The 14,366-nt window shown below is 41.5% G+C and overlaps 1 protein-coding gene across 1 annotated transcript in view; it reads left to right on the top strand.

The window, feature by feature from the left end:
- XRN1 (5'-3' exoribonuclease 1) overlaps nucleotides 1–14,366 on the top strand; it is a 2,408,514-nt gene that overhangs the window by 1,697,074 nt on the left and 697,074 nt on the right. Inside the window, exon 33 of the mRNA XM_044071018.1 lies at nucleotides 3,376–3,511. Within this exon, the coding sequence (XP_043926953.1) occupies nucleotides 3,376–3,511 (136 nt within the window). The remainder of the gene's footprint in view (nucleotides 1–3,375; nucleotides 3,512–14,366) is intronic.

Raw genomic sequence — 14,366 nt, 5'->3', positions numbered from 1 at the left:
TCAGTAGTATAGTACATCAACAAACAAGGAGGAACCAGGTCTTACCCCCTTGTGTTGAAACACCCTCAGAGTGTGGCAGTGAGTGGTCTTTTTCAACCAGTTTCTGATAGCAGTGCCCATTCTGCTTTAGTCCAATGTGCTAGCAGACAAATTGAGCAGGTCTTTTCTACTACATCATGAGTGGTCTCTCAATGTGAAGGTGGCAGAATTGATTTTTCGCCAATGATGCCAGCCTTGTTGCAATCTCCCTGCATTTTTCCTGAACAACAAATTCAGCAGCTTTTTTGCTCTAATCCTCCCAAAGGGGGAATCGCCAAGAGATGCTGTACTACACAACTGATCCCCTAGTCTCCTCTCTGCATATACCCCAACTCCCTTGATCCTCAAATTTCTGCAGAAAGCTTTTTGGTTGAACAGCAAAGTCATCCTCATTGCACCTTACTGACTTTGACTGATTTGGTTCCCCTTTCTTTGGCCTCATCTAATTTACCCACCTTGGATTCTGGATCTGATTTCAGACCTCCTGTCTCACCTGACAGGTATGATTTACCTGGATATCTCAAACCTAAAGGTGACAGTGTGGTTCCCCACTTCCATTAATAGCCAGATGATCTATGCTTTCATCCCCTGTCCATCATATACTTGCATCTTCCCATAAAGCTTCTACAGGAAAACTTTACAGAAGTAAATGGAAGAGGTTTGTTTTTTTTGTGGTGCTTCAGAAACATATTGACCTCTCTTCAGCCCCTGTACAAAGTGTCCTTGAATTTTTGTCAACAGTTTTCAACAAAGGAGATAGCTCCTCAGCAATTAGCAGCCATCTCTAATTTTCACATTGGATTTGAGAACTCTACCTTGGCTTCATCTAAACTTTGTAAGGCCTTCTCAAGAGATGCCCTTCTTTTGAGACCTCCTTATAAAGACCCAACTCCTCAATGGGACTTAAATTTAGTGCTACAGGCCTTGATTCATTCCCTCTTTGAACAAGCAGCAATATGTGATTTAAAGTTTCTGACCTAAAAGACTATATTTCTGGTGGCCAGCACCTCTTCAAGAAGGATTTTAGAACTTCAAGCATGGTCTTCTAAACCTCCCTACTTGATTTTTCACAGGGATAGAGTAACATTATGAACCAATCCTTCTTTCCTTCCTAAGGTGATGTCAGAATCTAACATCAAACAGTCCATTAATCTGCCACTTTTCTTTCCTAAATTTGCAAACATAGGTGAGTATAATTTGCACTTATTGGATGTTCACAGACAATTACATTTTTACTTACATAGAACAAAAGAAATTAGAAAGACGGATGAATTTGTCTCCTTTGCAAATTCTAAATTGGGTAAATTAGTTGCAGAGGTAACTTTAACCAGATGGCTGAGGGATTGTATATCATTTGTCCACAACAATTTGGGTCTGTCCTTACCAAAACCTTTAAGAGGACGTTTAACTAGGTTAATGGCCACTACTACTACTGTTTCTGTCTAGGGCTTCCATGGACGACATATGTTCAGCTGCAACTTGGGCCAGTCCTCATACCGTTGTTACTTATTATAAACTGGATATGATCTCGAGGGGAAGAGCAGCCTTTGGCTCTACTGTGCTCAGGAATATCCTTCCTTAGAGTCCACCCGGGATTTTATGTTGCTGAGGACTCTGTCCCAACTGTTGCGGAATGAATGAAAATTGACAACATCAGATAAAGAAGTTATATATTCACCATAACATTTCATCAGTGTCTCCATTTTCATTTTTCCTCAACTCCCCTCCCACTAACCTCCAACCTTTTTAACAATTGATTTTTGGAAGGACGAGAACTTGTAAGGACGTCACTGTTCCTTATGAAGAGCTCCCGATAATGGCTTCTACTGTCAGGAATATTATTTTGATATTTGTTACATTATGTCAATCAGCAAACAAGATCTGAGGTATGTTAGGGCTTGGTGCATTATTGGTAAGGGAGGAACTTGAGAGCTTTTTAGAGGCTATGAGCTAAAATAATGTCAGAATCTGATCAGAGGGTTGGATCTAAACCCAATTACTGAGGAAGAATAAAAATGGACAACACAGCTGGAACGTTATGGTGAGTGCATAACTTCTTTTGCACCAAGAAGGACTGCTTTTTGCCAAATAGTTGCAGGATTCTTCCCACCCAGTATTTTCACCTCACCTTTTGTAGTTTATTTTCTTTCAGGTTCTCTAAATTTCTTATTTGCTGGCATCCAGGCAGTTCATTTACTAGCCAGTAGCAGAAATTTACCCAAAAACACAAATTCACTGACTGTTTTCTTGGTTTCTGTTTTCACATCTGGGAGATCTGAAATTAAGCTGTTACTCAGTGCGCAGCCATCTTAGAAGTCCCAACTATTTTTTCATTTCATACATATTATAGATGTTTAAGTTACATATTGTTATGGAGGCACAGATAACATTCAGAACTAAGCAAAAGAGCAGTAGGTCTATGACTTCAAGGGAAGAGGAGATAGAGGGAATGCAGCTGTGAATGACAGTACATGGAAAATAGTTGTGAATCCTGAGATCCAGAATCATATTTTAAACCCAGTAGATGTAAGTGACAGGAGAACTGCAGATGCATTACTTTGTCTTTTCAGAATTGATAGGAGAAGTGATGTAATTTCAGTGGGGGAAAATTCGTAAAGAAAGTATGATAAGATTAAATTCAGTCAATAAAATGATGTGCAGAGCTGACTAGGAAAGAAGAGAAGAAATTGCTAAGTTATGCTTTTTTAGAATATGAAAGTATGAAGCAGTTATTCTGTATGGAGCAACACATACTATGGGTAAAGAAAATGTAGTAGTTGGGCCCTTTAAGTGTTTTTAAGTAGTGTATTATTTTATGTATTCATTCTCACACTTGCAATTTAATTTTTGTATTTTTTTAATGCAGAATAGATGTTTTCATGTTTCATTTTATTTACTTTTTGTTTGTATGAATTATTTTTGTGCTACTTATTCACCAGGGAAGTGGACTGGTCTATTGACACTCTTCCAGCCACGACTCAAGCTCAGGGAGCAGAATATTCATCACGATCTTTCAAGTCAATAATGTTGTACATAAAATGATTACACCAGAAATTTCAGAACATAGTAAAATTGAATGCAGTTAGGGTAACATTAAATGATCCAGTCAAAGTGCATTGAGGAAAAAAATGTATACAAAATGCAACCTAAGATGTGTTTATTTTTAACTGTGTTTGCTGCTTGGATTTAGGCACATAAATGTGTTTGAATTTGTGTACTCCAACTGGGTCACATTACTGTAACTTGTATATGATTGGCTTGGCAAAGCCTTGCAATGTATTGTTGCCCTTCTAAATTGTTTTAATCCATCTAAGAGCCTTTGATGTGTTTTTACAGAGCTGAGAAAGTTCAAGAGATATCATCATGGTTAAAGAGTCATCCTGTGAGCTCCTCATTACGTGCATCTTGTGATTTGCAAATCCTGGATGAAGCTGTTGTTGAGAAAATTGAAGAAGAAATAGAAGCATGCAAGGTATCTGACATATATACTCAAGGTATTAAATGCAGGTTAAATCGTCTTTACTCCCATCCCATTTCACTGGATATCATCTTCTAGTGTGTCTGTTAAATTAGCCATTTTTTATTATTTTAGGAAGTGAAAGTTGGATGACAGGCATTGAGGTAGCCATCAGATAGTGTGGATTTTTTTTTATTATGCTTTGCATGCTAATTCTTTGGCTAACTCACAAATTTGCATGTTCATTAGTTACCAAGTTGTTAAATGAAGCTTGTGACCTGTCAGCTTTCCAAAAGCTGTAATCGCATTTAGATATTTTCTTTCCTTCATGTAGATATCACCCCCTTTAATAAAAAGTGGGTGAAACATACTGTGACATGTTAACAAGAGAAACCTTATCCAGAGACTTGACAGCCTTTGAGTATGGTTTGTATCCATATGTATGTATTTGTGTTGATGTTGCGTATAATATTTATGGAAAAATAGAGCCCATGTCGGTATTGTTTAAGACTAAAAAAAAATATCTGATAGTTCAGGGTCAGACACAGTTTTGAATAAAAGACGGCCCATTTTGAACAGTATTTATATTATCAAATAGAATACTAGTGCCATGGGGTCTATATCACATAGTCGAAGTTACGTAACTTCGAACACCTAATGGTTGAACCATTATGTTCAAAGTTGCATAACTTCGACTACCTAAAAAAAAAAAAAAAAACACAACGGACAATAAAATAAACTGTTGTAAGCAGGGGGGCAAGCCCCCCTGCTTTCCCCCACATCCCCCGCTACTTAAATATACCAACTCTGAGATCGCACCACATTGAAGTGAATGGAAACCTTCTCCTATGGCGATTTCCATTCAAACGCTCAAACTTTTACAAATTCAAACATATGGTCTTGACCATATTTGGTTTGAACATGGAAAAGTTCGATGACGTGATAGGAACCCTAGTGCCATCAGTCTGTCAGAGTAGTGTATATCACAGTGGATATTTTTTTTTATTAGGAATCTCCATATCTTTTTAGATTTCACCAAGAGTTTGGTTAGCAGGTATCAGAAAGGGGAAGAGAGGGAGGCTCACATCCATAGTATGATTAGGCATGCTCTTCAGCATGAAGGGAATTTGTGCTTTTTTTTCTCGCCCAAAGCATAAGTACTGCATTTCTTTATAATAAAGCCAATGTTTTTGTTGCTGTGTGTAATCTGGAGCTGAACCAGTCCATCTTATGTTATCTTAGCATCATATGGGTATTGTATCACTCGGCTTAGATTCACCTTCGTAATTTGACATCTGCAATTACCTTGCAACTTCTAGGAGTCCTAATTCAGATCCTTGTGAAATGACCCCCACTGGTTGGTTTGGTAGATTTAGAGGTGTTTACCAACCCTGTCTAACCAAGTCTTGCCTTCTGTCTTCCAGGCTGGACCCTATCATTTTGACAAAGTTCACCACAACTGTGTATGTGTATTATAAGACTGTCAAACTGTGTTTCATTCATTCTCCCTTTACCTGCTTAATTTAGTATAGGGTCATGGTTGAGCCAAAAACTGTCCTGGCAGTCACTGGATGCATGACTTTAGCAGCTCATCTTGCACATGCACACACACAAGTAATTTTAATAAGATTATTGCATTGTAATATTTGCATACATCCTGTACTAGCTTTAGGGACATGCAGTTAAATTGTCAGAGTGATTTAGCTGAATTGTGCTGTATTGGGTAGCAATGGTGTTTGTAATTTTTAAAACATCATTAAACTATATGCTACTGTTCACATCATAATTTTTACCCAGGGCCAGTCCATTTGAACGTGGTGTGTTCAATCAAACTTATTTTTTATTAAAATGTATCAGAAGTCAGGCTTTCCATGATGGCTGTACACTGATCAACAGCTTAATTGTAGCTCTTCAGTGTGAAAAAAGAAACTGATAGAAAGGGCCAGTAATTCTGCTTGTTTTAGTACAATTCAGTTGCTGGCTAGTAAGTTCACTGCTTGAATGCCAGCCAAGAAGAAACTTGGAGAGTCTAAAAGAAAATCAGCTGGAAAAGGTGAAGAGAAAACACTGACATGGAAGAATCCTGTGACTGTTCAGCCAAAAGCAAGCAGTTCAAGCTCCAGCTTTGGTACAAGAGTTAGTTTCCAGTAATTTAGAGGGAAAAAAATAAGTTAAATGTGCTCAAAGCTCATTAAAATAAATGAAGCATTGAAGGAGTATACCAACTCAAATAACCAAAGGTTGGAAAGATGGAAGAAGCTTTTAACAGTTATTCTGATGGTGATAAAACGTCAAAAATCAGAGGTTGAAATGAATAAAAGGCTGGCTGATTGTGAGACTGCTCAAGACAAGCTGTTTCAAAAAATGGCCGAATTAGAGGACAGAGAAAACCTGAGAATCCAGTGTTGGCTATTTTTGTCCGTTTCAAACATGTAGGTTGTCTCATCTGATTGGATCTGACCTCTGAGCTGAATTTGAAGCTTCTTTGGATGCAGAGCTGTGACTCCTCCCTATGCATAGTTCCCCTGTACTCCACCTTAACAGCTGAAATCACATTTGTTGCCTGAAGTAATTGGATGCATCAGAGGAGCTGTGCAGTGTTGGTTGTATCCTTACATTAAATAACTGACTGCTTCCTACCTAGAGAATTTTCTCTATGTAGAAATTTATTCTACTTAGTGTGGCTTTCTCTTAAAAAAAAAAAAAAAGGCAGTAATAGTAGTTAATAGTTTCATATAGCTTTTGTTAACTATTTAGTAGTAGTTGTTGAAGGTATAGCTATAGCTGTATGTAGCTGTATAGGTCCTTCTGTAACTACTCCAGAAGGTCATCACAAGTAAAGGAATTGCAAACAGAAGCACAGTGTCCCCTCTCCAAAGTCTTTCACCAAAGAAACTGACCTAGAGGAAGTGGAGGGTTCCCTCAATCCCTCTCTGAAGATGTCACTTTTGGCAATATCCTTGAATTGATGAAGCAAAGAAGAGGATGGTTATCCCATGATCCTTCATCTTTTGAATCGGTGTTCCTGGAAGTTTTGGATTCCAGTCCATCTCTCTGGGTGGTACCACCCATTGATCCCTTTATTGACTTTATGACTCAACAGATATGGAAGGACCCTGATGTGGTGAACCCATTCCCAAGAAAGCGGATTGTCTCTTAGCTGCTCTCAAGGACAGGAGCCATTGGAGCAAAAGTCCCTCAGAGGATGTTAACGGTGGTAGTAGCAGCTACAAGAAAAGACCTATCTGAAGAGAGTTTCTCTGTTCAACCCTCAACAGAGAGAATCTAGGTGATGGACAGATTTGGGAAGGGGACCTATGGATCAGTAACTTTTGCTCATAGATCACTTAATTACTTAGCTCATTTGACCTGGTTTCAGAGAGATTTGACCGAAGAGATCTTGATCTCTTTCTAGGGTATTGCCTGTAAATGTTCAGAAGACAGTGGACTCCCAGCTTTCTACCCTACAGCGCTTGCTCTCCACTGCAGCCAATGGTATGTCCAGAGTGGCAGGTACCAGCATTACTGTGCGCTGCCATGCCTGGATGCATCTGTGTCACTATGCAGAGGACTTTAAGTCCTCCTTTGTTAATGCCCCTCAGTTCATTTCTTTGGACTTAAGGTCAAAGACACACTCACAAGGAGCCAGCAGAATGTTAAGACACACTCTGCAGTGGGAGTCCACTTTTAAACCCCACAAAAATACTTCTCTGGGAATCAAAAAGCAGGGGAAAAGATGTGATTCCATGAGTCAGAGTTCTTACTATGACTCCACAAGTGATAGACCTCCCCATGGTAGAGTAGGAGGTAATGCTAACAAATGCTGCCCCAGAAACCGAGGTAGACCGCACAACTAGGGCTTTTGCAGTGCTCTCACTGAGGGTGTCTATCAGCGCTCCTGTGTGATTGTCCAACAGCTGCACTGTGGGGACATTTGGGAGGGCACCTGCCTTTCCATTCATAAGCGTGGCACAACATAACATCAGATTCCTTGCTTAAGATAATTTTCAGAGGCTTTTCAATTCCCTTTTCCCTTCTGCTTCAAAAAAAGAAAAAGCCCCTGCTGTTCCATGCAGTCAATGGGACTCAGCAGCCATTGGAGTTTCAAAGCTGATAAAAAAAAAAAAAAAAAGTCATCTAACTGATCCCCCAGACTAATTAGAATCCAGAGTCTGTTCAAGGTTCTTTTTAGTACCAAAGACGACAGGGTACCTCAGGCCTATCCTGGATCTCAGTCACCTAAACTAATTTGTGAAACACATAGATTTCCACATGGTCACTGTTCAATTCAGTTTACCTCTGCTGAGGAAGGATGATTGGATGTGCTCCATAGATCATCAGGATGGCTACTATCATATCAAGATAGCAAAGTACTCCTGGAGATTTCTCCACTTCTGGCTGGAGATCAATCTTTATCAACTCCAGGCCCTGCCTTTCAGTCTCACCACAGCCCCAGGATGTTTCCCAAGATCATTTCAGTAGTAGCAGTGCACATGCATCTGCTGGGTTTGCATGTTTTCCCATACCTCGACAATTAGCTCCTAACTGCTACCTGCAAGCATCTACAGCTGTACCATTTTGACCTGGTGTTTCAGTTGCTAGTGGACATAGGTGCAACAGTGAATGTTGCAAAATGCCATATGCCCCCAAACCAGGAAATGAATTTCATAGGATACCACATAGATACCAACTGTCAGATAGTCAGCATTCCCCAGTCAAGAGCTTTCCCACTCTGAATCGTGGTTATGCAGCTTCTACATCATCACCACTGGCGAGATTAGTACTACTGTTTTAAGTCTCATGGCCTTCACAGTACTGTTGGTTACTTTAGCCATATACTATGAGGTTACTACAGTGGATCTTAGCAGTACAGCGGTCTCCGTATTTTCATCCTTTACATGCGGAAATATGAATTACAAAAGTTTGCAGACAACACATTGCCTAATTGATAACGTCCCCAAGAGTAAACAAAGGTTGCCTGTTCCACTTATTAGTGATGGTAACCAAGGATGCCTCTCTTCTAGGCTGGCATAGGGCATTTTGAAGGAACAACAGTCCAAGGTACTGGGTCACCCCTAGAGGCCAGTCTACAGTGTCTTGGAGTTGGGGGCAGTCCTCCTAGTGCTGCAGGCATTCTGGGACCCTCCTCCCCAAGAGATTGAGTTGCATACAAACAGATGGCAGTAATATGATACATCAGCAAAAGGAGAACCTATTGTTATCCAGTGTGACTTGAGGCCATGAGAATTTGGCTGTGGGTGATGTCTTCAGATCACTTTTCTGCACACATCCTAGGACAACTAGTGTTAGCAGGCAAACTGAGCAGAACTATCCTAATACTTCATGAGTTTTCTGTAAATATTACAGTGGCAAGCTTGATTTTCAGTCACTGAGGCCAGCCTTATTGTGATCTATTTGCCACCTATCTCAGCAACAAATGCAGCAAATTTTTTCCTGATCTGTCTACAGGGAGAGTCACCAAGGGACACCCTGGTCCACAATTGGCCCCTAGGTGTCCTGTATGCCTTTCTGCCTTTACCTCTTTACTCCAATGAACAAATTCATACAGAAAGCAAGACAATGCAAGGCCAGGGTGATCCTCATTGCCCTGTTTTGGCCTCAGTAGACATTGCAACCCTACCGATGGCCTCCTCCATTAGTACATCCCCCATGGATGTTGGATCACTATCCAAACCTATTAACAACCCTGTCCAGGACTGCCTCCACCTGATCAGAAGACTGTGAAATTAATTGCATGGTACCTCCAATTCTAAATGTAGCCAGAGATGCCAGGCTTCTCCAGCAGTAGTTAAGTATTCTTTCTGCTTCCCCGAAACTGGCCACAAGAAAAATACAGTTTCCATCATGGATGGGCCATGACTGCATGACTTGATCAGCTTGATTCTTTATCAGCTTCACTTCATTTCTAAGTGTAGCAACTACCATTGTGTCATTCAAGACACACTCAGACTTTACCATTGAACTGACGTCAGCTCAGACACTTTACTCCTTTTATTTCCAGACATTGTATCTTGCAAAATAGGGGAGATAACCATCCACTAAGCAATGCACATATGTTCTTGTGACTTCAGTTTTGTTTTTGAAAGGCTTGTATTTCCTACTATGAAAACACCTGCTATCTTTCAGTTGTCTATGTAGAGGGACAGACCTTCAGGCTGTTTTGGGCTGGATAAGCCCATCTGTTGACAAACACCTCAGTCATCTCTAGAAAAATGAAGATGGTTTTATTCCATATGTTCTACTTATTCCCACAGCATGGAAGAAACTGATGCTGTGCTGAGGATGTTTGAAAGCTCTGGAAGTCAACCAGGTGGTTGGATTTCCACTTGCAGTGCACTTCCACGTGTTATATATGATAATGTAGTGATTCTAATACTCAATGTTCCCAACATTTTATTTTTTCTTTACATATTTGTACTAATCTGTATTAATTTTACATTAGTTCTGAGGTAAATGAAACACAGTAACCACATTCCATATACAAGAAAGTGGTTATTAACAACTCCTTTGAAATCTTACTTTGTCCATGTATTCTGTTCACCCTCGCCTTGTTAGTTTGTTGTTTAACCTTGGACTTAGTGTATATAAGGGAGGTGTTTGGTGAACATCTCACTGTAGGGGGAATGTAGGGAAGTTTTCCCACCTGCAGAAAACAGTATTGTACTTTTTCTTTCTGGGACGTGTTCCTTGATCGTTTGTGATTGTGTAGTTTACATATGGAGATTTTCCTTCAGTCTTTCACAAGAGAACTGCCTTAGACATGTATTCTTGAGGTGAGTTGCTGAATCAGTCATTAGTCTGGCTTCAGATAGGGTGTGTACAATCTAGCTGTCTGCTGTGTCTCATTGTTCCATCTGTCTGAATTCTGTTAGGTTTGAACAAACGTGATTGTTTAGGATTCCATCCAGCACTCTTGGTCAACTCCAAGAGTACTCCAGCTCTTGTGTTTTTTAGCCCTATTTCATCTCCTGCTGTAATGCTGTGATCTGTGATTTTGCATAAATTCCATGGCTAAAGATAGATCTTCAGGGATCTTGACTTCTTTAGTAAGAATGATTTTTAATGTTGAGTTGTATTCTTAAACTTCTTTTGTGTGAAGCATGGATGTGGGATATGGGCAATCAACAGACTACGTGCTTTTCGAGACTAGGTTAAAAGAAGCAATTATCCCATTTGTTGTTTGCTCCCAGTTGTTTCATTCCATACAGTCTGCAAAGCATATCAAAATAAGATTAAAAATGTAATATTGCCAGCTTGTGTTTTGGCTGCCAGGGCTAGATGTGATAAGACCCACTGTTTACAACAGCTGTGGTTCAAGTTTTAAGAAGATGGATCTATGACTTGAAAAAAATTAACATATTCTTTCATTCATAGCTTTCTTGCTGCCCAAATATCCAAATGCCATTTCTTATGTTCCTGTTTCTTTGTTTATATAGGAGACCAGTTGGCATAATGGTTAAGGTCTTCACCTCCCATGCACAAGGTACAAGGTTCGATCCTGACCTCCGACCAGTGCCTGTTTGGAGTTTGCATATTCTCCCTGTGTTTCTGTGGGCATCTCAAACTCACCAATGAATGGATCTGTGGGCAGCAGCACAGACTCTACATGGTGCCCTATATGGGGAAGAGTTGTACAGACCAACCGCTATGGGCATCTACTGTGGTGCGCAGTATCCTTAAGATAGGAGAACACGGACCACAGACTGGTGCCGTGCAGGGCTAGGCACTCAATGGTGTAAAATATGGCCTATAGGTGATTCGGTCATGTTGACTAATGTTGCCAAAATGGGCATGGGTATTTACTGGTGATAAATAGGTTGAGGACATGGCCTACTCTGACCTACGCCAGAGACCCTTGCTAAAGGTCAGATGGGTATATGTGCCCCTATTGGCCAGTGTGTGCCCACCATAAAGCCCAGCAGCCCCGGGTCAATAAGCTGCTGGCCAGCTGGTGTCTAGTTGCCCAGCCTGGGTTACCTGGGATAGCTCTGCTGAGCGAAAGCTGGACGTAAAACCAACCAGCTTGCCAAACATGAACTGAGAATTGCTACGCTTAATGTGGGTTCACTGACAGGATGCAGCTTGGAAGTGGATGACATGATGTTGAGGAGGAGGCTGGACATCCTATGTATCCAAGAGATGAGATGGAAGGGCAGTGCAGCAAAGCCACTTGGCTTGGGATCCAGACTCTACTACTCAGGAGGGGGACAGGCTAGAAGTGGTGTAGGAATTGCGGTGAGAGAGAGGCTTCAGAAGGAGGTGAGGGATATCAGAGTTAATGGCAGACTCATGGCAGTCAGACTCCAGTGTAATGATAGGGCAGTATTCATAATCTCAGCCTATGCCCCACAGCAGGGTTGTGATAGTGAGGAAGAGAGTACATTCAGACATCAGTTGCAGGACCTACTAGATAAAGCAGGCCAACATGAATTGGTGTTGATAATGGGTGACTTGAGTGCTCGTATCGGGACAGACTAAACAGGATATGAGGACTGTCTGGGTCCACATGGGTGGGGCAACAGCAATAAAGAAGATGAAGCCATTCTAGACTTCTGTCTGGCAAATGGCTTGGTAGTAGCTAATGCATGGTTCAGAAAGAGACCGTCATAAGATCACATACAAGAGTAGCCAACATGCAACTTGGTAGACTTCCCCTTAGTTAGGAAAAGGCACTGCAGTAGAATCCATGATTGCAAAGTCATCCCCAGTGAAACAGTTGGCCCACAGCATAAACCGCTAGTTGCCACAATCAGCTGCAAGCAGTGGTCAGAGAAGTCAACAGAGACCAGGCTGAAGACCTGAAAGTTGACTGGAGAGAAAGTACAGCAGTTCAAGGAATTACTCAGGGCTCTAGTGCTCCAAGAAGAGGAGGAAATGGGTAGAGTTGAACAAGAATGGCAGTGCCTAAAAACAGCATGTGTTAGGACTACAGAAAAGGTATGTGGCCGAGCCAGGTATGGAAATAAGGTATATAAGGAAAGGTGGTGGTGGAATGCAGAAGTTCAGGAAGTCATCAAAAGAAAGGATGAGTGCAGGAGTTAGAAAAAAACTGACCAGGCTAGGAAGAACTACCGGCTGGCAACAAAGAAGCTAAGAAAGAAGTTTCAATAGCAAAGAATACAGCATCAGAGGCACTCTACCAGCTTCTGGAAAGTGGCACAAAGAAACTATGTCAGGTTGCACGGCAAAGACAGAAAGATAAAGAAGATAGTCAGACACCCTTCATAAGGGATGCCAGCAACAACCTGCTCACCAGTCCACAGGACATCAAAGGCAGATGGAAGGAGTATTTCCAGCAGCTTCTGAATGAAGAAAACCACACAGAATATGTGCTGCCCCAGAAACCGCCTACGATGAGAGAAGAGGAGGAAGCCATCCTAGAAGAAGTAAGAACAGCACCAAAGAAAATGAAGTCAGGAAAAGCAGCAGGCTCAGATGAGGTCACAGCAGGTATGATAAATGCTGAGTGAGACGGGAGAAATGGCTCCTGTGGGTACTCGTAGCAGTGTGGAGAGAAAGGCGTATCCCAGATGACTGGAAAATAACCATACTCATGCCAGTGTACAAGAACATAGGGGACATCTATAAGTGTGGTCAGTACAGAGGCATCAAACTCCTGTCACATTGCATGAAAGTTCTGGAGAAGGTGATTAATAAATGGGTATACAGAGTAGTAGAATGTAAGATGGGAGATGAGCAGTTTGGATTCAGATCAGGATGCAGCACAATTGACCTGATGTCTGCAGTGAGAAAAATACTTGAGAAGAAGCTACAGATGAGGAGAAAGTCCAGCTGGGCATTCCTAGACTTGGAGAAGGTATATGACAAGGTCCTAAGAAAGATGATCTGGGCAGTACTGCAGTGGTTTGAAGTCCCAGAAACATTGGTAGAATTAGTGCAAACTGTGTACAAGGACCCAGTGACTCGGGTATGAACAGTGTTCGGTCTCACAAGAGGGGTTCCCGGTGGGAGTGAGTGTACACCAGGGTTCAGCTCTGAGCCCATTGCTGTTCATACTGGTGATGGACTACATTAGCAAACATGTCAGAGGGAGCAGATCAACAAAGTTGCTGTATGCATACGATGTGACATTACAGGCAGACTCTGACCTAGAATTTCAGCAAAAGATAAGAAAGTGGAATGCAAAACTGAAGGCACATGGGATAAAACTAAGCACAGATAAGACAGTGGTAATGGCAGCAAATTGGGGAAATCAAAAGAAGCTGAGACTAGAGATAGAAGGGAAGGTAATGGAACAGGTAAACAGCTTCAAGTGTCTGGGAGGGGTGATGGAGGAAAGGGAAGTCTGAATGAAGATGTCAAAGCTAGAATCAGAGGGGCTGCAGCCGACTGGCATAGTGTGTCTGGTGTAGTTTATGACAGAAGAATGCCAAAGAAGCTGAAAAGTAAGCTGTGCAAGACAGTGGTGGGGCCAGTACTACTGTATGGTACAGAAACCTGGGCAGTAAAGGCAGAACAGTTGAAGAAGCTAGAGGTGATGGAAATGAGGTGCCTAAGAAGGGTGGTAGGATGCACACTGTGGGACAGACAAAGAAATGAGGGCATAAGAGCAGAAGCTACAGTAGCTGCAATTGTAGAAAAGATCAAAGAGAACAGATTACGGTGGTTTGGACACGTGCAGAAAAGCAGAAGACAGTCTGGTGAGGAAGATTTGGGACAGACAGGAAAGAAGGTAAGAGGAAGCAAGGACATCCAGCAAGGAGGTGGATGGATTGTGTGAAAGAGCATCTGCGACAGTCAGGCATAAGTGTTGGAGAAGGCAGGAGTGTGGCACTGAATCGAGAGAGTTGGTGACAGTTAACACGATACCCCATCCCCATGTAGAAAA

The sequence above is a fragment of the Protopterus annectens genome, chromosome 5.part0, assembly GCF_019279795.1.
Source record: "Protopterus annectens isolate FY-2018-M chromosome 5.part0, PAN1.0, whole genome shotgun sequence".
NCBI lineage: Eukaryota > Metazoa > Chordata > Ceratodontiformes > Protopteridae > Protopterus > Protopterus annectens.
This window is presented reverse-complemented; position numbering and strand designations above follow the sequence as displayed.